At 42.6% G+C, this 24,935-nt stretch overlaps 1 protein-coding gene across 2 annotated transcripts in view; it reads right to left on the bottom strand.

The window, feature by feature from the left end:
- LIMK1 (LIM domain kinase 1) overlaps nt 1-24,935 on the bottom strand; it is a 1,196,288-nt gene that overhangs the window by 121,944 nt on the left and 1,049,409 nt on the right. For both annotated transcript variants that reach the window (XM_044054185.1, XM_044054186.1), the window contains one exon: nt 7,127-7,258. In XM_044054185.1, the coding sequence (XP_043910120.1) occupies nt 7,127-7,258 (132 nt within the window). The remainder of the gene's footprint in view (nt 1-7,126; nt 7,259-24,935) is intronic.

The raw sequence follows: 24,935 nt of genomic DNA, 5'->3' as shown, positions 1-24,935 counted from the left end.
GAGCCGAAATGGCAGAGGCATGGATTTTTATAGAAGAAAAAGATAGGCCCTTGTGAAGCATCTCAGTTAAATATTGCAGAATATGAGGAATATTGGGCATTGTTGTGCTTATTCCTTGTGATTGGTTCCAGGCACAGAAACTTTTCCATTTGTCAGCATAAGATTTTCTAGTACTAGGCCTTCTAGCCTCCAAAATGACATCCATCATAGGTTTACTGAGAGATGTAACTGGTGAAATTAGTTGATTAGCCATTTTGCAAGATTCATAGTTTGGAGCTGAGTATGCAGAATTTGATAGTTCTGCTGAGACAGTAGATAAGGTGTCTGAGGCAGGTACCATGGAGGAAGGTGTGACATACTGTGTAGGGGTGGATACCAGTATTAGTGAGGCCAGTCTGGAGCAATGAGAATCATTTTCGGTTTTTCCTGTCTGACTTTTAGCAAAACCTTGGAGAGCAGAGGCAGAGGGGGAAAGGCATAGACTGATAGGTTTTTCCAGCTGAAGGATAGAGCATCCACTTTCCAAGCTTTTTTTGTGATGGATTCTTGTGCAGAATTTGTCCAACTGATAGTTTTGGGGAGAGGCAAAAAGATCTATGTCTGGACTCCCCCATTTTTGTGTCAACATGCTGAAGATTTGTGGATTCTGTTTCCACTCGTGCGGGTCCATAAGATTTCTGCTTAGTTCGTCTGCCAGAGTATTTTGCTTTCCTGGCAGGAGTTGAGCTTGTAGATGTATTTGGTAAGTCAAGACTGTGTTCCACAAAGCCATGGCTAGTCTGCAAAGGGGGTAGGAATGGGTACCCCCCTGCTTGTTTATGTACCACATAACTGTGGTGTTGTCCGTCTTTATCAGTAGTTGTCCTGGATGAAGAAAGTCCTTAAAGGCTGTCAGAGCATTCTGTACAGCTACCATTTCTTTCTGGTTGATATGTAGGTGCATTTGATTTGGGCTCCATTCGCCCTGAATGCATCTCCCTGCCAGATGGGTCCCCCAAGCATAATCTGATGCGTCTGTAGTCAGGGTTTGGATGGCAGGGGGTGGAATGAATGACAGTCCCTTGTTTTGGTGACAGGCCTCTGCCCACCATAGGAACTCCTGCTGCAGGCAAGGAATGATAGGAATCATTGTTTCCAGGCTGTGACAATGTTGACTCCATAAGTTTTTTAGGTACCATTGAAGTTTCCTCATATGCAGTCTTGCATATGTAATTAGTACAATGCGGGAAGCCATGAATCCCAAAGCCTGCAGAATTTGTCTTGCAGATAGCTGGGTTTTTGTTGCCATTTGCTGGAAGTATGTTGTCAATTGCATTTCATAGTTCATAGTTTAGTAGTAAGCTAACTGCCCTTGCAAGCCATTTTAAGCCTAGCCAATTATCCCTTGTGAGATTCAAACTCTGCACCTTGTGTTTGTAAGGCAAACACCTTAGCCATTAAGCCACCCTCCCAACCTGTCTGCCTGGCGTGAGGTAAACCATATGGGCAGCTGTATTCAAGCTTGCACCCAGGAATGTAATTATTTGAGAGGGTACCAGTTGTGATTTCTTTTCATTTAAGGTGTAACCTAGGCATGCTAGAAGCCTTTTTACAAACGCCAGATGTTGAAGAAGAGTGTCCTTGTCCTCTGCCTGAATGAGACAATCGTCCAGATAAGGATAAATTTGGATGTTTCTTTGTCTGCAGAATGCAATTACTGGTGCCAGGTAATTTGTAAAGACCCTGGGCGCAGTAGATAAGCCAAAGGGCAGTGCAGAGAATTGGTAATGCAAAAAGCCTGCTTTGAAGCGGAGGTATCTTCTGCAAGATTCCCTTATTGGGATATGCAAGTATGCCTCTTTTAAGTCTAGAGTTACCAACCAGGCATTCTTGCCTAGCATAGGCAGTAGCTGTTGTAAAGTCAGCATTTTGAATTTTGGAATGTCCAGGAACGTGTTCAGAATTGATAAGTCCAGAATTGGACGCCATGATTTCTCTTTTCTGGGTACCAGGAAAAGCCTTGAATAAAATCCTTGTCCTTTTTCCTTTTCTGGTACTGGTTGAATAGCCCCCACATCCATAAGGGACATGACTTGTTTCTGGGCATCTGCCCACTGGTTCGGTAGCAGATCTGGCCATCCGTTTGGAATTGGCGTGTGGAAATGAAATCTGTACCCCTGGGATACTTTGTTTAATACCCACTTGTCCTGGGTAATTAAATGCCAATTTTGAGCATGAAGTGCTAGTTTTCCCCCCAAGGGGGCTGCCAAAAGATAAGTGCTTGGAAATGGTAGAGGAAAGTCATTGAGACTGCTTACTATAGGTTTGTGCTTTGTTACCTCCAGATTTGGAGGTGGAGGCACCCCATTGCTTTGACCTGTAAGGTCCCTGTGATTGATATCTGGACCCTTATGAGCACCTGGGTTTGCCCTGAGTGGCTCTACTGGACACAGGAAAGGACCAATTCTTAGTAGGCCAGTGCCTACTGAACCTGGGTGGCTGCACTTGCAAGAAATCTTTTGCAGTTTGCATAGATTTAGCTTTGTCTTCCATTTTCTTTAAAACTTTTTCTGCCTTACTACCAAACAGACTATCATGCTGTAAAAGGGCATCCAACAATTTAGCTTTAACATGATCAGGCAGATTTTGCTCCTTGAGCCAGGCATGCCTTATCACAGATCCAGTTACGGCGGCCCTGCAAGAGGACTCCAAGGAATCAAAACCACTTGCAAAGTATGTTTTCCAACCTGTTCTGCTGAATGCAATAAATCCTGTAACTCTATTTTCCAAAATCAATATCATTTTCTGTTTCAGTAAGCCCATAATATACTGTTGAAATTTAAGCATATGAAACTGGCAGTTTAAAGCCCTGATTGCCAAGGTTGCAGACATATAAACCTTCTTTCCCCATCTATCCAGCGCCCTGGAATCTCTATCAGAAGGGGTAGGATTTTTGGCTGTAGAAGCCTTAACACCCTTGGGACCCTGAGAAATAGTCTCAGGATCAGCAGCAGGATTTTTGAAAATAAATTTTTGGGAGTCAGGAACCCTGTAATATCTGTCTGGCTTACTAGGAGCCAGAGGCAGGGAATCAGGGGCCATGCTTGATTCCGAGAACACATCATCAACAATGTCTAATACAGGAGGTACTGCCGAAGGCCTATGCTGAGGAAGAAGAAGAAAATCCCTAAGCCTCTTTTTTGATTCTGAGAAGTCCTTATTCTCCCAGTGAAAATGTTCCCTTAAGGTATGCAAAGCCTCTCCAAAAGAGTAATCCTCAGGAGGAGATGCAGATGGGATAGATTCCTCTGCATCAGAGTCCTCATATGGTGGAATAGAAAATTCCTGATCAGAAGAGGAATCTGAAGAAATGGAAACCTGATCTGAAGATTCATAATCAGTTCCTTGCCTAGGCCTCTTAGCAAGGGGGGGGGGGGGGGGGGGTTGGGAACCCCTGATCAAGGTAATTAAATCCTCAGCCATTTTGATCATTTTTTTTTTTAGGCACAGGGGCTTGAGCACGTGTCTCATGCTTCGTTTTTTTAGATATAGACGTTGATTTTGACCTTGCTTTTGATGCTGGCATCGGTTTAATATAAAAATATTGAGGCCCGAAAACACCCTCAGAAGCTGGTGCCTGCTTAGCAGCTCCGGACCCATCCAAGGGAGAGACATCCGCGGGTTCAATACTTGCAGAATCTTGCAGCATACCGGACTCCAAATGGGTCTCGGTAGAGGCCGGCAACTCAAAAGTAACTGGCATCAGAGGCTGCAAAAGTGCCTCACTGAGTACAGGAGAACCGGCGACTGGCTTAGGAGAAGCTTCGTCGTTGTCGGTTTTGGACCTCGATGGTCTGTCTGTGTCTTTTTCCTTGCGTTTTTTGTGAACTCTGGTAGTTGGGTTGCTAACCGACGACATTTCAGGGTAGTTAAATCTTGAACCAAAATATTTAGAAGCAAAAATATACCTATGCTTAACAGTGCGTTGGTTAAATTTAGCACAAAACCCACAACAAGGCACATTGTGATCAGGGCCTAGGCAAGGAATACAGTACAAATGAAAATCCTTATGAGGTATTTGCTTCCCACAAGTAATGCAATTATTAACTTTTACTGACATCGGTAAGGAGCAAGAAAAAGTTTCCCCAACGGGGTACTTAGCTTTAGTTTGAAGACTTCAGTTCTGAAACTCGAAAATGAAAATTTCAGGAATCGGCTGACCAGCACTTGCGAACTGCTTCGCTTCGGGCACCGCGCGGTAAGAAAGACTGATTAAAATGGCATCAGCTGCATGTTTTACACCCCTGATGACCTGACATCATGGAAGAAGGGACAGCAACCGATGCAGGACCCAATACTTTGTTATTCAGGGCGACTGAGGGCAACCTGCCAGCAGATTACCCAAATGTAATGACTGCAACAGTGAAACACGAAGAACATCTGCAATCGTCAGGTACCTTATAAAATCTGTCAGGCCTTTTAATTGCAGGAGGCTGTGAATCCCGGGCCTTAGAAATAGAAGAAAAAGCATCCAAAAATGTTGGCAAAACAAGTGGCACAGCAGAAGGAGAAGGAGATTCCATTTCTAAAAGGTCATAACATCTTTTTTGAATCTCAGAGAGTTGAGAGCAGTCCCATTTAAAGAATGCTCTCAGCTTGTTAATGGTTTCCCCAAAAGATATTTCTACCACTGGAGAATCTGCACCATTGGATTCTTCCTCAGGGGATGCATATTCTAAAGTGGATGTGATCTGAGTTAAATATGCCAAGAAAGCCTCATCAGATGAAGACTCATCCACTGAAAATTCCTGTTCCCTAACCCTCCTAACAGGGGAAGAAGTAATGGAGGAAACAGATACAGCAGAAGAAGGCTTAAGAACCATTAAATCCTTAACCAATATCTGTGAAAAAGCATACTAGTCAGACTGAGGGGATTTATGGGCCAGAAGGTGCTTTGTTTGCTTTTTCTTAACATGTACCTCTGCTTAATGGCAAGTAAAAGGACCTGATGTAGCCCTGCATTTAACGACAAACCCCGGGACCTCTTCCCAAGCTAGAGTCTGAGGTATCTCTGGACACTTCCAACACAACAAGCCATGGTTCCTCTTGTCCATCTGATATGGATGTCTGCACTGCCTCTGAAGGAGTGCCTAGGTCAGATTCTTTAACATCCTCTGAAGTAGTACCTGCCAAAGAACCAGACCCAACATTCGAACGTACCTCTGGGTCTTCATTAACCTCAAGGGATACATCGGCGGAAAGAGCAGCAGTGGAAGAGGATTCAGGACTAGGTTTACGGACCTTCCTCTTCAAAGTCGGTTTGGTCAAAGGACCCACAGAACCCTCCATAACATCCTTAGCTAGTCTTTTCAAACCTTGGTTCTCTAAATAGACTCAAATCTGAAAGATGGCTGTCAAGGTATTTGGGACAAAGTCCTGACAAATAGCATAGGAACAGTGGCCGTGATTTGGGCTTAGACAAAACAGACAAAGAATGCAACTGTCTTTATGTGGAATTTGCCTTCCACACCTACACTTGCCCTTCCTGATGACATGAACTACACAAAAAAGGCAGTAGCAATAAAAAATAAAATCCCAATGGAGCACACATCTGAAAGCTGGAAGCAGCAAACAAAAACAGGCAGCAGACCGACGGTCGAGTCAAGTCAAGTGTTATGAATGGAAGCAGAGAAGTTCTGAGGATTGTACATGCAGACGTCCTTTTATGGCTGACATTTGACAAGCCATACGTGCAACATCCCACTTACTTGCAGTAGCTAAAAGCTGTTGTATGCTGGCCGGACTTTGGGTTGCTTGGGGAGAAGGATCTCCCACATGTTAACAATAATGCAACATTGGAATAGAAGGCCATAGCTTGGATCCCTGCTGCACTGGTTCAGTAATCGGCACTGTTTAAGAAAGTCTGCTCTAACTATAACAGCAGGGGCACACATTCTCAATTGCTGTTGACACTAACTGCACATTCACAATGAAGACTTGACTTGGATATTATCATCATTTAACCTTTAGCAGGAGGGGTTCTTTTGATGTGTGTGTGATTTCAGTGCCCTTAAATAGTTTAGGACTGTGCGAAAGGTGGCAGGCTTAGATGGTCAGCCAAAGTAGTCTGGCTTGTAGTAGGGAAATCAACTCCTTTGAGTATGGCCTGATACATGTTCAAAAAGTAGGTTTCTTCTGATTAATTCAGTGCTAAGACAACTTTACTAGTTAGTTTTTGGTGACTTTAGTGTAAGAGCCGTTGACAAGTTCAGTGGTTCTAACTAAAAAACACTGCGATAGTATGAAGGGAATTGAGTTTGGTAAGGTGATTATTGGTCCAATCCATTCTAAAAGTTAATGATTGATTTTCCAGCTAAGATATATCACTTTGAATTTGGAGGTCAAGACAGTTTCCTGATTTAATCACCACCTAGCCCACTTCAGCTTGTAACTCCCTAAGGCAGGTCAACAGCTTTCCGGGCAGTTCATTATGACAATCTGAAAAGTGTTAAATTTGGTGACTGGATCGCAGTGGTCACCCTCCCTACTAACATCCTCTGAAATACAGTACATATTAGTCTAAGCAGCTGGACTTGGCCCATAACATGGCAAGTACTAATGTTCTTCAGCTGGTGCCAGCTTATGTATGTCCCTCTCTAATGAGACATTATTAGCCTCATATGGCCAGGAACATCAGAGTCCCAGGAGAGAAGGAAAAAATGATAGACTAACAGTGGGAAAACCACTAATGTATTTGAAAAAAAAAATGTCTGATGGAAAACATTATTACATCTACCATGTTAAAATATGTTAAAAAAATCAGTCTTCTTGTAGAATGAGAGACTGCTATTTCTTGTAAGTGAAAAACTGCATTTATCTGTATGTGACAAGTCTATCCACACCAGCCTTGTTAACTGGTGGCTTTTCTACCTTATAGATGGACAAAGCAGGACTCAGGGCTAAGGCTTTTCAAGGGTCTTTAAAAGGACTGGCATCCTGCTGTCTATCTCAAGCACAATTTCATCCTTTTGGAAATCAGCAATTCTACATGTATATGTATTATCCACTGGAGTTATAACTGCAGACAGAGCAGGGCTGCATGTGGTAAACACCATCCAAACATCATGCACAAATCAGTACTACTTACTCCTTTTTTGATTGTATCTCGTAGGGTTCCCCCTTTAATGTATTCTGTTATGAAGTTGAGCCTTTTGTCCTTGTAAAGAACTCCAATAAACCTCAGGACATTGGGGTGTTCCAGGCATCGCATCACCTTTACCTGTTATGAAGAATGAAAAAAAAATGTTAGTGAAATTTACTAGTGCATAGCACAATACTGTGAATATGATGGGAATGTTTTACTACAGACTTCAGTTCATAACAGTAGGTAGGCAGACTGCTTCAGTGATGGAAGCTCAACATTACTGTCTTGTAAGGAAACAAATCAGCAGTTATCTCCAGTTTATGTCATTTCAAAAACAATACAGCACTGTAACCAAAAAGCCAAACCCTTCCTCCTTCCCCAAGGAGATCATTTAGTAGGGTACTCATCATGAACTGCATAAGTGAAACACAGATTGAAAAGATATACACAAAAAGGTCACTTATTCTGATAAGTATCCTAGCACTACTCAAACAAGAGAGTCCCTTGTCTCTCAACACATCTTTTTTCCATATCAGAACAAATTAATAAATAATTAGCATTTTGGCTCTAAAAACTTCACCTCCTGCAAGTTACATTTATCACAAAAGGAAGGAGGGAGGGAAATCTTACCTGCTGTAAAGGCCTCTCTTTCTCAGAGGTCTACTGTTCTAATAATTTCTCATATAATTGTACTACCTCACTTCAAAGTACTCTTGCAGCAGATAAAGGATAGACAATGCTTAATATGCAAAAGAGCAGAAAAAGTCAGAGCAAGGATCATCAGGACTAAAATATATTTAAGAACAGCCTTTTCTTTTCCTAAAGGAAAAACTCTACAAGTGATACAAGTATACATCAAGCACCAACAGCACATGTGTCGGCTGCAAACAGATGCAAGAGGCACAGATTCACTTTGTACAACTATATTTTGAATGCATCTGTTACGTTCCTGACATATATTTTTATGAAAGAACGTAACAGTGGGATAAGTCAGGTGAACAATGAACGCAGGTTAATACTGTAAATTTTCAACAAAAGAGACTGTGGCCTAGTTGTATGTACATATCAAGGGTTTGAGAGAGTCTTTCACAAAGATTCACTTACTTCTGAACTAGGACAGCAAAGTGACCAAACTGACTGACAGGAGCTTACCTTTGGCACTGACTTACTGTTAGTCCTGAAAAAGATACTGCCCCCAAAGAGCACTATATAGGACTCTCCACAAACAAGTACCCGAATCTTGGCAACTCCCCTAACTGAAGCAATGTTTACCAGGAATACAATTTTGTAGAGTCTCACATCAAGTAATGAGACAAGCTTAAAGTAAGCTACCTGGAGTGGACTACGCTAGATGTCAAGTCTCAAAACACACCGTTTTAAATAGACTCTCCCTATAGGGAAGCCATGTGTGAATGCTTAGAGACAATGATTAAGAACTGCAAGCCACCTAATCTCATAACACATACTAGGAACTGATTTAGTCATACGTCCTCCACAGACCTGACACAGTGTCAATGTTTTGTACATATATGTACTGTAAACAAATTACAAGTTGCTTTACTATGTTACAACCTTATCTTTTATGAGTGACTCTAAAATTCCTATCAATTAGTTTGTTTATATGCTGTAAGTTATTAGGTCTCTTCATATGTCTATTCACTTTCTTGGTATCCACACTGCATTTTGCGTGCATAATATCTGTGACGTTTTTGTTTTATCATATGATGTAATATATTTAACATCTAAGCTTCCTTACCTTTGATATAGGTTCATGTCTTAAAAGGGTCAACAGACCAGCACATTTACCCTGTTAGTAAGTAAGCAAATAAATAAGGTGTGCTTTTCCAACAGGCTGAAACCCAATTGAGAGTCAGCATTCTTCATGAGTCTTAAGGAGCAGGACACCTAGAAATGACTTGGACAGTCTGTTCTGGACTTCTGATTTGCCTTTCAGAGAAACAGATTATATATATATATATATATATATATATATATATATATATATATATATATATATATACACCTGGATCCCAGAAACACACACACACACACACAAAACTCCTTTAAGGAGTCTGAATTTAGAAACCAGGCACAGAGATAATGGTGCAAGAATGCTATCTATTGTTGTATCAGCCAGTTAAAGACGCAGACTGATATAGGACAGCAGCAGTCAAGTTAGTTCAATAACACAGGAAAACAGCTGCATGGACAAACAAGGAATGACCATAGTCATATCTCTGTGTCCTCTGAAAGACAGGAGTGCCAACAGGATTAGTGCATCCACAGTTGACAAACCGTGTCAACTACTGACAATTTTCCTTCATCAGAAACTAAAAGACTAGAAGCCTTTTCTGGTATACCTGGCAGCAACACGATCACAATAAAGAAGTTCTCTGTCACATTCTGGTTCAGATTAAACTAAAGCTGTAACAGGATGCCCACATGAGAAAGTATGTAAGGAAACTGTGTTGTCCTTCAAAACAAACTTCTTGAAGTAAACCCATCCCCACAACTGAAAAAAATGACAGCCATGAGTATTTGTAAGTCTGCTTAATCTTTGAGTGTTTTGCATTTAAGAATATCTTTCTTACTCCTTCCTGCATGGCTCTTCAAAATGATCCACACTTGGTAAGGGTGTGCCTTATTTGATCCCGGTTACCATTCACACATCTGTGGTTGCGAATGGATGCATTCAAAAAATCCACAATTTTATTCCAACAAACTGTGTATCACTATCAGAAGAATTCTAACAAGAAAGGTGTTGCATTAAGTAAAGTTTAAGAGGTCTTACTTAGTCACATCTAGGGGTTTCAAAGCAGACTGATATCACCAAAAGAGTGGACTAGAAAATGGATAAATGGCACTGGAGTAGAGGACCCTTTTTGAAAAAATTAACAGATACACTGAAAACTCAGACATCTGTAATTTCTTAATTCAAATGTCACCTGCAGTGAAATTACACCTGGGAGGAATCCCAAGGAAAAAGACAGAAAAACAAGAGAGGAAGTACAGACAAGTCCAAGAAAGCAAAATTACCTTTAAACCTACCCTGCCAAAGGAAGTTCTGTCCTTACACTGGAGAATGTGGAGATGGCCAAGTGGAAGCACCACAAATGTTAGCTGTAGAGGTGTTTCTAAACCATAGGCTACAAACATTTGTATGGGTGTTTCTAAACCATAGACTACAAAAACATCTCTTATGGGTATTTCTAAACCATAGGCTCCAAACATCTGTATGGGTGTTTCTAAACCATAGGCTCCAAACAGCGATTCCCTAATGGTGTGATATTTGACAGTGTCAGCCAAGTGGTTGATGATGGTGAAACAATTACAAATAGAGGACTTCTTGTGCTACCAATCAGTTTTTCCCCAGTGCAAAGGGCTTAAATACATGGTTGTTTTCTCCTATACTCATGGACTGCTTAACCATCTAGTGCTGCTCCAATATCCTGACATTTAACAGATTACAAAATTTAAAAAAAGTCAGTGTGACCACAGTGGTAGAGTAATTATGGCTTAAGTCAGAGTGATGTCAAAAGTAAATGGAACAATCATGGAGTCTCAACAAATGAAAAGGGAGAACGTGCTTTGTCATCCATATACAGAACTTCTGCTATTCAGCATTAAAGAATGATCTAATAGTAGGATTTCAGACACCATTAAATGCATCCAAAGCAGCAGATAAAAACAAGGCTGGTACTAGGTAAGAGAATCTCTGAGGCAGAGACTATCTTTAGTCAAGAACAAAGGTGGGGGCCTTCAATCCACATTGGAATTGGTGTAATATTAATCTGGGGACTTGAAGAGCTGGGAACTATGCTCTTCAAGGTCACAATGGAATGATAAAAATGATTGTGCGTGTCTGCCCAAAACGTCACTAGCTGACAAGGAATCTGAGGACAGTGTGGAGGCAGTGGTAAATGCTTATGTTGACAACCCTGACCAACTGAAGCAGAACATGTCCACAGCCCACTTCCTTTAGTCTGCTGGTGGCAGAAAAACATTACAAGAATGGTTTCCTCTTTTATAAGGAACAATTTACCTTCAGCCTTCACAAGTGAAAATTGTCTAAATTCTGTCTATTGACAATCTAAGAGCCAGCAAAATGTTGGTTACAGGAATCAGGGTTTCTGTTAAGGTGAAAGCCCCCCTGGGATGTTGTCACAAGAAATATTGGGTGCAGAATGGTCCACTCCCAGACACCAGTTGTTTCTTGGCACATCAGAACTACTCCTAGATGAAGTTACTCTTGCTGTAGTCTGAAGTGTAAAGACATTTCAGACATATTATCTTCTCATTGTAACATTTGTTAATGTCTGTTATGTACTTCACAGATAAAGAATCTAGTTGTCTACTGATGTACTATGTTCTTCATCTGTAAATATGTTGTAAGTAATTGCTATGTTAAATTGTTAATCGCTATGTAATCCAATGTAACTACTGTCTGTTTATTTTACTGTGGAGCTTTTCTCCCTGGGCCTCCGCTGAAAATGGACCTACGTCCAGTCGGACACTCCCGGTCAACAAATTTAAATAAATAAATAAATAAATAATTATCTACACAGCTAGAGTTATATCATCAGGCACTGCCATCATCTTTTATGTATCGAAAAGAAATCCAGAAAAAGCTGTAGTATGATCACAGCACTGTACAGGGCTACAACAAACATATGGTACTCAGAAAAGTACAGTTGTGTACACTTACCATAAATGTAGATGTTCGAATGTATTCATTGTTGCAGTCATCACATTTGGGTTATCTGCCTGCAGGTAGCCCTCAGTCGGCCTGAATACCAGAGTTTTGGGATTTCTGCGTCGGATGCTGTCGCTTCTTCCATGACGTCAGGTCGTCAGGGGTATAAAACATGCATCCGACACCATTACATCAGTTTTTCTTGCCCCAGATGTCAGGAGCCCCCACAATAGGAAGCAATTACATGGTGTGGAACACCCCCAGTAGAAAGTAAATACCAATGTTATAAGATATGGCCAAACAAAAAAGAATAGGTAGAAGTATAGAAAATTCAGGGGGGCTGGAGGGAGGGTAACCAGGACTGCAACAGTGAATACACTCGAACATCTACATTTATGGTAAGTGTACACAGCTGTACTATGTTCTTCGTGTTTCACTGTTGCAGTCATTACATTTCGGCTGATTCCCAAAGCTGAGGATGGGTGGAGGCAGTCCAGAAGCATTAGGGCTGGCAAGCAGGCCCTGTAAGACTGCTGTGGCAAATCCAGCTCTGGATTTAGAAAAGATAGGTAAGTGGTAATGTTTGGTGAATGTGTGTACAGAGCTCCAGGTTGCAGCTTCCAGGATGTCTCTGGTAGGGACTCCCCTGAGAAATGCTGTAGAGGTTGATGTAGCCCTAGTGGAATGTGTTCTGATCCCCTGTGGGGTAGGTTTCCCATGGTGTTTTTAGCAGAAATGGATGCAGTGTGCTATCCATTTAGAAATGGTTTGCTTTGAAATGGCCTTGCCCTCTGTCTCTGTAGCAAAGCTGACTAGCAGCTGGTCAGATTTTCTGAAAGGTTTAGTCCTGTCCAGCTGGAACCTAAGCTGCCTGTGCACATCCAGGGAGTGCAGGATCCTTTCCCCCTTATTCTGAGGATTAGGGAAAAAGGTTGGAAAATGAATGGATTGGTTTAAAGCCACACTAGACACCACCTTGGGCATAAATGATGGGTTAGTCCTGAGGGAAACCCTGTATGCATGGAAGATAATAAAGGGTTCCACAGCCATAAGGGCCTGCAATTCAGACACTCTTCTTGCTGAAGTGATGGCTAGAAGTAAAGCTGTTTTCCAGGAGAGGAATTTTAATTCTGCTGAGGCAGCAGGTTCAAAGGGTGGAAGCGTGAGTTTTTCCAATACAAAGTTAAGGTCCGAGGCTGGAGTGGGAGCTCTCCTGGGGGGGGGGGGGGTCTTAAATTTTTGGCTCCTCTCAGAAACTGTTTGACCACAGGATGAGAGAAGAGGGGTGGCTCAGTATTATAATGAGCCGAGATGGCAGAGGCATGAATCTTAATTGAAGAGAAGGATAGGCCTTTGTGGAGCATTTCTGTTAAGTAATCTAGTGTAGGAGATAAGCTGGGCACAGTTGTGTCCATTCCTTGAGACTGACTCCAAGAACAGTATCTTTTCCACTTTTCTGTATAGGATTTTCTAGTACTAGGCCTCCTTGTCTCAAGGATGACATCCCACACCTGTTTACTGAGGGTTGCTGGTGATGAGTTCAGGGGATGAGCCATGCTGCTAGGTTCAGGGTTTGTAGCTGAGGATGCAAAATCTGGCCCTCCTGCTGGGACAGCAGTGAGGGGGTCTGAAGCAGTTGCCATGGTGGCAGTACTGTCAGACTGCACAAAAGTGGGTACCAGTGCTGGCATGGCCAGTCTGGTACAATCAGGATTGTCCTTGGCTTGTCCGGTTTGATCTTTAGTAGAACCTTTGAGAGGAGGGGCAGAGAGAGATTACGAGGTTTTCCCATGTAAAGGACAGGGCATCCACTTTCCATGCTTGGCTGTGGGGAGTTCTGGTGCAATATTTGCTCAATTGATAGTTCTGAGGGGAAGCAAAAAGGTCCACCTCTGGTGCCCCCCACCTGTGGATCAGAAGCTTGAATGATTTGGGTTCCAGTTTCCACTCGTGTGGGTCCATTAGACTTCTGCTTAAGTCATCTGCCAGTGAATTTAGTTTGCCTGGCAGGAATTGAGCTTGCAGGTGCACTTGATTGCTCAAGGCTGTGTTCCACAGAGCCATGGCTAACCTGCAGAGTGGGTAGGAATGGGTTCCTCCCTGCTTGTTTATGTACCACATAACTGTGGTGTTGTCTGTCTTTATCAAGAGTTGCCCTGGAAGAATAAGACATTTGAAGGCTGTCAGAGCATTCTGGACAGCTATTTATTTTTGATAGATATGCAGATGCATTTGCTTTGGGGTCCATTTGCCTTGAATGCATTGTCCTGCCATGTGAGCCCCCCATGCATAGTCTGATGCGTCTGTTGTTAGATTTTGGGCAGCAGGGTGTTGAGTGAAAGGGCGTCCTTTGTTGTGGTAGCAGGCCTCTGCCCACCAAAGGAACTCTGCCCTTAGGCAAGGAACGATAGGAATCATTGTTTCCAGGTCCTGAGAATGTTAACACCAGAGACTTTTTAAGTACCACTGAAGTTTCCTCATATGCAGTGTTGCATACGGAATTAGTAGAATGTAAGAAGCCATGAACCCTAGGGCTTGCAGTATTTTTCTTGCAGATAGCTGGGTTTTGGTGGCCAGTAGATTGAAGTAGTTGTTTTTCTGGAGTGAGGAATGCCATCTGGGAAGTTGTGTTCAAGCCTGCTCCCAAGAATACAATCTGTTGGTTGGGTACCAGATGTGATTTATTTTGTTGATTGTGTACCCCAGTGAATTTAATAATCTCTTTACAAATGTCAGGTGCTGGAGAAGCAATTCCTGACTGTCCGCCTGAATCAGACAATCGTCCAAGTATGGGTAAATTTGAATTTTTCTCTGCCTGCAATATACAATGGCTGGAGCTAGGCATTTTGTGAATACCCTGGGTGCAGTAAATAAGCCAAAGGGAAGTGCAGAGAACTGCCCTGAAACACAGATATTTCCTGCAAGAGTCCCTTATGGGGATGTGCAGATAAGCTTCTTTTAAGTCCAGGGTGGCTAGCCAGGAGTCTTTGGCTAGCATAAGAAGCAGCTGTTTGAGAGTAAGTATTTTGAACCTTGGGACTACCAGGAAGGTGTTGAGAGTAGACAGATCCAGGATAGGTTGCCAAGAGTTTTCTTTTCTGGGTACCAGAAACAGTCTGGAGTAAAAACCTTGTCCTCTTTGCTCTGCTGGGACAGGTTGAATAGCCTTGATACTGAGAAGAGAAAGTACTTGCTTTTTGGGCCTCTGCCCACTGGTTTGGGGGGAGGTCTGGCCATCCAGTTTGAGCAGTGAGTGGAAGTAGAATCTATGTTCAAGACCCATCTGTCCTAGGTGATGTACTCACAGTTTTTTGCATGCAGGGCGAGTTTTCCTCCTAAGGGTACAAGTACTTGGGCAAGACTTGGAAGAGTTAAAGATAAGTCAATGCAAGATTTTACCAAAGGAAGGTGTCTTACTACTCCCTGTTTTAGAGGTGGGAGCACTCCATTGCTTAGATCTGTGCATACCCTGAGACTGTAATTTTAGTGGTCTACTGCCCCTGGGCTTGGACTGAGAAGGTCTGGGAGGGACTGGAAAGGACCAGTTTTTAGAAGGCCAATGCCTACTGAATCTAGGCGGCTGTACCTGTAGGAAATCTTTAACAGTTTGCATAGATTTAGCTTTTTCCTCCATCTTTTTGAGGACTTCTGCTTTATTGCCAAGCAGGCATTCTTGGTTTAATGGTGCACCTAGTAATTTTGCTTTGACATGGTCTGGCAAGATTTGTTCCTTAAACCAAGCATGCCTTCTAAGAACAGATTCAGTGACAGCAGCCCTGCAAAATGCTTCTAAGGCATCAAAACCACATTGCAAAGTATGTTTTCCAACTTGGTTAGCAAAATGCATTAACTCTTGTAAATCTTTATGTTCTGCACTATCAGGAATCAACATCATTTTCTGCTTAATTAGCTCCATAATATGCTGCTGATACTTTAACATATGAAACTGGCAATTTAAAGCCCTGATTTCAAGAGTAGCAGAGGTGTATACCTTCTTACCCCATCTGTCTAAAGCCCTAGAGTCTCTGTCCGAAGAGGTAGGGTTTTTGGCTGTTGTAGCCTTAATGCCTTTAGGTCCCTGGGAAATAGTCCCTGGATCTGCAGTAGGAGTCTTAAAAGAGGAATTTGTGGGAGTCAGGTATTCTGTAATACCTGTCAGGTTTCCTGGGAGCTGGAAGCAAAGTATCGGTAAGGTTGGATTCCAAGAAGACATTATCTACAATTTCCAGAAGAGGAGGGATAGGTAGAGGCCTGTGCTGAGGCAAGATTAAAAAGTCCCTGAGTCTCTTTTTGGACTGTGGGTAGTCCTGGCACTCCCAGCGGAAATGCTCTCTAAGGGTATGCAGGGTTTCACCAAAAGAAAAATCTTCTGGTGGGGAAGCAGAGGGAATGGAATCATCTGCATAAGAATCATCATAGGTAGATAAGCGCATGTCCTGGTAATCAGAAGGATCAGAGTCAACAGACTCATGATCTGAAGAATCAAAAGGAAAATCAGTTCTTGGTCTTTTTGAGTGGAAGGCTGGCTTCCCCTAATTAAAGTTATAAGATCTTCAGCTATTCTAAGCATTTGTTTCTGAGGCATGTGGGTCTGAGAATGCGCTTTGGTCGTCTGTTTCCTAGGTGTAGTACGAACTCTGGGCCTGAGAAATTCGGTATTTTTGGTTTGAAACGAAGTAGTCGGTTTAATATGAAAATCGGAAGGCCTGAATACACCCTCAGAAGCCGGTGCCTGCACAGCGGCTCTGGACCCATCCAAGGTAGAGATATCCGCAGGTTCCATAGTCGAAGAAGCATCTCGCGGCATACCGGACTCCGAATGGATCTCAGTTAAGGCCTGTGAATCTGTATAAGCGGGTATTAGGGGGCTGCGAAAGCGCCTCACTGAGTACCGGCAGACTGGCGACTAGCTTAACAGAAGCCTCGTCAGCAGTTTTGGACCTATGTGGTCTGTGTCTCTGTCTTTATCCTTACGTTTTTTCAGAAGATCGGTAGTTGGATGGCTTATCAAAGCCATTTTGGAATATGGAGAACAGGAGCGAAATAATTTAGCAACAAAAATAGCCCGATGACAAATAGTTCAGGTGTTGAACAAGGCACAAAACCGACAGCAAGGAACATCGTGGTCTGGGCCTAAACAGGTGACGCAGTAAGAATGAAAATCTCTGTAAGGTATTTGCTTTCCAAAGGCGACAATTATTAACTTTTTCTGACATCGGTTAGAGCAAGAAAAAAGGATGCCCAACAGAGTACAGTTGTGTACACTTACCATAAATGTAGGTGTTCGAGTGTATACACTGTTGCAATCATTACATTTGGGTAATCTGCTGGCAGGTTGCCCTCAGTCGACCTGAATTCCAAAGTCTTGGGTCCTGCGTCGGTTGCTGTCTCCTCTTCCATGACGTCAGGTCATCAGGGGTATAAAACAAGCAGCCAACGCAATTTTCTTTAGTTTTTCTTGCCCCAGATGTCAGGTGCCCCCAAAAAGGTAGCAAATATATATATATATATATATATATATATATATATATATATATATTATATATATATATATATATATATATATATATATATATATATGTAATAAATGTAACAATACAAACTTTACCTTCATCTACAAGCAAATACACCACATAGGTTGTAGAAGATACTGAAGGAAAGAGAAATTCCAGAAGAAAAGGGAGACGGCGGGTGGGTAACCTGGACTGCAACAGTGAATACACTCGAAGATCTACATTTATGGTAAGTGTACACAACTGTACTATGTTCTTCATGTTTCACTGTTGCAGTTATTACATTTGGGTAGAATCCCAAAGCTATGGATGGGAGGCTGGAACTAAACAGCATTAGGAGCGGCTATAAGGCCCTGCAGAACTGCAGTGGCAAAGCCTGCCCTGGACTTAGAGTAGAGAAGCAAATGATAATGCTTTGTAAAAGTGTGAACAGAACTCCAAGTAGCAGCCTCTAGAATGTCTTTGGTTGGTACTCCTCTGAGAAAGGCTGCTGATGTAGTTGCAGCTCTGGTGGATTAAGACCTAATGCCCTTGGGCACAGGTTTGCCATGGTGTAAGTAGCAGAAACGAATGCAGTGGCTTATCCACTTTGAAATAGTCTGCTTTGAGATAGCCTTTCCTTCTGATCCTGCAGCATATGTCACTAGTAACTGCTCAGTTGTTCTTAGAGCTTTAGTCCTACTCAAGTAGAATCTTAGCTGTCTGTGTACGTCCAATGAATGCAGAATCCTCTCCCCCTTGTTCTGCGGATTCTGATAAAAAGTTGGCAGATGAATAGTTTGGTTAAGAGCCACTTAGGCATAAATGAAGGATTGGTCCTCAGAGACACCATTTCTGGGTAAAATATGACAAAAGACTCCACAGCCATGAGGGCCTGTAGCTCTGAGACTCTTCTTGCTGAAGTAATTGCTAGGAGCAGAGCTGTTTTCCATGATAAGAACTTTAGATCTGCAGTAGCAGCTGGTTCAAAATGAGGCAGGTTGAGCTTTTCCAACACATAATTGAGGTCCCATGCAGGTATTGGTGATCTTCTGGGAGGCCTTAAATTTTTGGCTCCTCTAAGATACTGCTTTTGTAAAGGATGAGAAAAGATTGGTGGCTCTGTATTGTAATGAGCCGAAATGACAGAGGCATGGATTTTTATTGATGAGAAAGACAGGCCTTTGTCAAGCATCTCAGTCAAGTATTGTAATATCTGAGGAATATTTCGTTCTGCTGTATCAGTTCCTTGTGCTTGATTCCAATCAGGAATCAGCATAAGATTTTCTAGTACTAGGCCTTCTACCCTCCAAAATGACATCCATCACAGGTTTACTGAGAGATGTAACTGGTGAAATTAGTTTATTAGCCATGCTGCAAGATTCATAGTTTGGAGCTGAGTGTGCAGAATTTGATAGTTATGCTGAGACGGTAGATAAGGTGTCTGAGGCAGGTACCATGGAGGAAGGTGTGACATATTGCGTAGGAGTGGGTACCAGTGTTGGTGAGGCCAGTCTGGAGCAATCAGAATCATTTTCAGTTTTTCCTGTCTGACTTTTAGCAAAACCATGGACAGCAGAGGCAGAGGGGGAAAAGGCAGTTTTTCCAGCTGAAGATATTTCCAGCTGAAGGATACAGCATCCACTTTCCAAGATTTTTGTGATGGATTCTTGTGCAGAATTTGTCCAACTGACAGTTTTGGGGAGAGGCAAAAAAGATCTATGTCTGGGCTCCCCCATTTTTGTGTCAACATGCTGAAGATTTGTGGATCCTGTTTCCATTCGTGTGGGTCGATAAGATTTCTGCTTAGTTCGTCTGCCAGAGTATTTTGCTTTCCTGGCAGGAGTTGAGCTTGTAGATGTGTTTGGTAAGTCAAGACTGTGTTCTACAAAGCCATGACTAGTCTGCAAAGGGGGTAGGAATGGGTACCCCCCCTGCTTGTTTATGTACCACATAACTGTGGTGTTGTCCGTCTTTATCAGTAGTTGTCCTGGATGAAGAAAGTCCTTAAAGGCTGTCAGAGCATTCTGTACAGCTAGCATTTCTTTCTGGTTGATATTTGATTTGGGCTCCATTCACCCTGAATGCACCTCCCTGCCAGATGGGCCCCCCCAAGCATAATCTGATGCGTCTGTAGTCAGGGTTTGGATGGCAGGGGGTGGAATGAATGACAGCCCCTTGTTTTGGTGACAGGCCTCTGCTCACCATAGGAACTCCTGCTACAGGCAAGGAATAATAGGAATCATTGTTTCCTGGCTGTGACAATGTTGACTCCATAAGCTTTTTAGGTACCATTGAAATTTCCTCATATGCAGTCTTGCATATGGAATTAGTACAATGCGGGAAGCCATGAACCGCAAGGCCCGCAGAATTTGTCTTGCACATAGCTGGGTTTTTGTGGCCACTTATTTGAAGCAAGTCATCAATTGAATTTGTTTTTCTGGCATGAGGTAAGTCATCTGGGAAGTTGTATTCAAGCTTGCACCCAGGAATGTAATTATTTGAGAGGGTACCAGATGTGATTTCTTTTCGTTTATGGTGTACCCTAGACAAGTTAGAAGTCTTTTTACAAACACCAGATGCTGTAGAAGAGTGTCCTCGTTTTCTGCCTGAATTAGACAATCGTCCAGATAGGGATAAATTTGAATGTTTCTTTGTCTGCAAAATGCAATTACTGGTGCCAGGCACTTTGTGAAGACCATGGGCGCAGTAGATAAGCCAAAGGGCAGTGTAGAGAACTGGTAATGCAAATAGCCTGCTTTGAAGCGGAGGTATCTTCTGCAAGACTCACTGACTGGGATATGTAGGTAGGCCTCTTTTAAGTCTAGAGTTACCAACCAGGCATCCTTGCTTAGCATAGGCAGTAACTGTTGTAGAGTCAGCATCTTGAATTTTGGAATGTATTTAGAAAAGATAAGTCCAGAATTGGACGCCATGATTTGTCTTTTCCGGGTACCAAGAAAAGTCTTGAATAAAAGCCTTGTCCCTTTTCCTTTTCTGGTACTGGTTGAATAGCCCCCATATTCATGAGGGACATAACTTGCTTCTGGGCTTCTGCCCACTGATTTGGAGACGGATTTAGCCAGCCGTTTGGGATTGGCAACGTGTGGAAATGAAATCTGTATCCCTGGGATACTATATTTAAAACCCACTTGTCCTGGGTAATTAGATGCCAATTTCGTGCATGAAGTGCCAGTTTTCCCCCCAAAGGGGCTGCCAAAAGATAAGTGCTTGGTGATGGCAGAGGGAAGTCATTGAGACTGTTTACTGTAGGGAGGTGCCTTGTTACTTCCAGATTTGGAGGTGGTGGTACCCCATTGTTTTGTTCTGTAAGTTCCTTGTGACTGAAACCTGGAGCCTTTGGAGTGTCTGGGTTTGACCTGAGCTGCTCTGGTGGGTACTGGAAAGGACCAATTCTTAGTAGGCCAGTGCCTACTGAACCTGGGCGGCTGCACCTGTAAGAAATCTTTTACAGTTTGCATAGATTTAGCTTTATCTTCCATCTTTTTCAAAACTTCTTTTGCCTTATTACCAAATAGACTGTCCTGTTGTAAAGGAGCATCCAACAATTTTGCTTTAACATGATCAGGTAGATTTTGCTCCTTCAGCCAAGCATGCCTTCTTATCACAGATCCAGTTACAGCGGCCCTGCAAGAGGCATCCAAGGAATCAAAACCACATTGCAAAGTATGCTTTCCAACTTGTTCAGCTGAATGCAATAAATCCTTTAACTCTTTATTTTCCACACAGTCAGAAATCAACATAATTTTCTGTTTAAGTAAGCCCATGAAATGCTGCTGATATTTAAGCATATGAAATTGACAGTTTAAAGCTCTGATTGCCAAGGCTGCAGACGTATAAACTTTCTTACCCCATCTATCCAGCGCCCTGGAGTCTCTATCAGAAGGGGTAGGATTTTTAGCAGTAGAAGCCTTAACGCCCTTGGGTCCCTAAGAAATGGTTTCAGGGTCAGCAGTAGGGTTTTTAAAAAATAATTTGTGGGAGTCAGGAACCCTGTAATATCTGTCTGGCTTACTAGGAGCTGGAGGCAGGGAATCAGGAGCCATGCTGGATTCTGAGAAAACATCAACAATGTCTAGAACAGGAGGTATAGCCATAGGCCTATGCTGAGGAAGAAGAAGGAAATCCCTAAGCCTCTTTTTAGATTCCTTAAAATCCTGACTCTCCCATTGAAAGTGTTCCCTTAAGGTATACAAAGTTTCTCCAAAAGAAAAATCCTCAGGAGGAGAAGCAGAAGGGATGGATTCTTCTGCATCAGAGTCCTCATAAGGTGGAATAGATAATTCCTGATCAGAAGAGGAATCAGAAGAAATAGAAACCTGATCTGAAGATTCATAGTCAGTGCCTCTTAGCAGGAGGGGGATGGGAACCCCTGATCAAGGTAATTAAATCCTCAGCCATTTTGATAGTTTGTTTTTTAGGCATAGAGGCCTATGCACGTGGCCCAAGCATTGTTTTTTTAGACAGAGAAGTTGATTTTGGCCTAGGTTTTGAAGATGGAGTCGGTTTAATATACAAATCTTTAGGCCTGAAAACACCCTCAGAAGCAGGTGTCTGCTCAGCGTCTCCAGACCCATCTAAGGTAGAGACATCTGCGGGTTCAATACTTAGTGTCTCGCGGCATACCGGACTCCGAATGGGTCTTGGTAGAGGCCTGTGAATCAAAAGTAGCGGGCATCAGGGGCTGCAAAAGCGCCTCACTGAGTAACAGCGAACCGGCGACTGGCTTAGGAGAAGCTTCCTCGTCGGTTTTGGACCTTGACAGTCTGTCTCTGTCTTTTTCTTTGCGTTTTTTTGTGTATTCCGGTAGTCGGATTGCTAACCGATGACATTTCTGGATAGTTAAATCTTGAGCCAAAATATTTAGATGCAAAAATATACCGACGCTTAATAGTGCGTTGATTAAATTTAGCATAAAACCGACAGCAAGGCATGTTGTGGTCGGGGCCTAGGCAAGGAATACAGTACAAATGAAAATCCTTATGAGGTATTTGCTTCCCACAAGTAATACAATTATTAAGTTTTACTGACATCGGTAAGGAGCAAGAAAAATTTCCCCAATGGGGTACTTAGCTTTAGGTTGAAGACTTTGGTTCTGAAACTCGAAAATGAAAATTTCAGGAGTCGGCCGACCAGCACTTGCGAACTGCTTCTGCTTCGGGCACCACGCGGCAAGAAAGACTGATGAAAATGGCGTTGGCTGCATGTTTTATACCCCTGACATCATGGAAGAAGGGACAGCAACTGACGCAGGACCCAAGACTTTGTTATTAAGGCCGACTGAGGGCAACCTGCCAGCAGATTACCCAGATGCAATGACTGCAACAGTGAAACACGAAGAACATAATCATTTACACTTGATGCGTACTACAGGGCAAACATCTTTAAGGCATTATAAGTAAATACTGTAAGGACCCCCCCCCCCCAAAAAAAAAAAAAAAGGGCAGCAGTACTAATGAAATCAGTAACTACTAGACCCATTCTACACCCATTGGTGCAAACTGACCACTCATACCTGATGTTTGACAAGGGGTATGAAGGTAACCATACTTATTACACATTACTAGAAAGTACTCAAACTGCTATACAGTGGCTATAACAAAATGCTCAAGATCAAACTGCTTACACACAGTTATATTTGGTGGTCACATCTACATAATCAAACAACAGCAATGATAAAAACCTGAACTGGGTGTGCACACAAGCAGATCTTGTCATACTGTGCATCAGTTCAGCCTTAGTAATAACTCAGTGTACTGTTTTAATATACCTGTGTAGTTATTCTAGCCCTTTAAGATAAAGCATGCTGTTTGGGATGAGTGACTTAAAGCAAACTGTCAAGAAGCATTGGCACTAGGCTCCTGACAAAAACTATTTTCCTAGAGCTACTTTTGTTAATTTTGATTTGTGATTGTACCTTGGAAATGACAATGGAAATCTGAATGCGGGTAACTAATTTAAATATTAACTGCTGCAGAATGTTATAAAGAATTTTATCCCCACCACCAGTACAAGATTATCCTGCTACAAAAGCTGCCAGAAAGACTCACATGTGCAGAAATGCAGACTGTGCAAAAGAAACTTGTCAAATGTTTTGTAACATACAGGATTATTCAAAAAACTTTCAGAACTGAAAATGATATCCAAGTTTGCTGCATTACAATCTACAAACTAGACATCTGTTAAAAGCTACAGTCCTGTGCAATGGGAAATAACCTTACCTATCCAAAGAAGCAGAGTTGTTTTTATCCCTTTATACTTAATGTGCCTCCCCAAATTCAGTCAGGCTTCTGGCTAGCTATCCATATTTCTGCAATCCCTTTTATAGGTTCATAGGTTCATAGGTTCATACTAGGCTATCTGCCCAAGGGCATTTATAAGCCTAGCCCATAGTTATGTGGCTTTCGCCACCCCTTTAGTTTGAATAAAAACTATGCCTATCATTTTTCTGTGCCTCTGTCAAGCAGTGACACTGAAGTAATCCCTGGGGTATATCTGCGATCTCCCATCCATTGGTCAAGATTCCTCTTGAACAAGGCCAGCGAGGTGCTCTGCCTCACATGTACCGGGATTTTGTTCCACAGCATAGGGAGTCTCTGGGTGATGAATCTGTCCCTCCAGCACGTTCTATTTATAACCGTGTCAAGGTTTAAGTCTCCGCCCTTGTGGTTCTGAGGGATCTAGATTTTTGAGGTGAAGCATATTCATCAAATCTGGGTTTGACATGGCCTTATATGTCAGGCACAGGTCACCTCTGAGCAAGCGGTATGAGACTGAATAGAGCTGGAGTTCTTTCAGTCGGGCAGCATAAGACATATTTTTGAGACCCTTTATCCTTTTGGTGAGGAACTTTTGGGGCCTTTCAAGCTGCATCAGATGTCTGGTCAGATACATTCCGAACGGGGCATTGTACTCAATCATAGGTCTAATGAGTGATGAGTACAGGGGGACGATGACCTCCCTTGATTTAGATGTGAATCCCTTCATGATCAGGTCGGCGATATAGAAGGTTTTCCTAACTACTTTAGCAACATGAGTGTCAAACGAAAGGCTACTGTCAACTTGGGTCCCCAGATCCCTGATGACTTTTTCTGTGCTCAGTGGATTGCCATCTATATGGTAGCTAGGGGTAACCTTGTTTTTCCCGAAGGGTATGACTATGCATTTTTTGGCGTTTAACTTCAGGCCATGGCTCTGGCACCAGTTATCCGTTTCTGTGAGGCCCTTCTGGAGGATATCTGTGTCAGATGTGTTTTCGACTATGGCGCCCAGTTTGCAGTCATCTGCAAACTTTGTCAGCCATAACCCTCCTGTGTTTGCTTGTACTTCAGAAAAGTAGATGCAGAACAAGAGTGGACCCAGGACTGAGCCCTGTGGGACACCACTTGTGACAGGCTTTGAGTCTGACATGGCTCCAGCAACTCTGACCCTGTGGGTTCTGTCGCTTAGCCAGTTTGCAACCCATCTTGTGATGTATGGATTTACATTCAAGCTGATGAGTTTTTCGATGATACCTGAGTGGGGTATTGTGTCGAAGGCCTTTGCCAGGTCGAGGTAGGCTGTATGGACTGCCTTTCCTCATCAATGGCCTTGGTGACTGTCTCAA

Source organism: Protopterus annectens, chromosome 13.part0, assembly GCF_019279795.1.
Source record: "Protopterus annectens isolate FY-2018-M chromosome 13.part0, PAN1.0, whole genome shotgun sequence".
NCBI lineage: Eukaryota > Metazoa > Chordata > Ceratodontiformes > Protopteridae > Protopterus > Protopterus annectens.
Note: the sequence above shows the minus strand (reverse complement) of the source record. Positions and strands in the feature narration are given on the sequence as shown.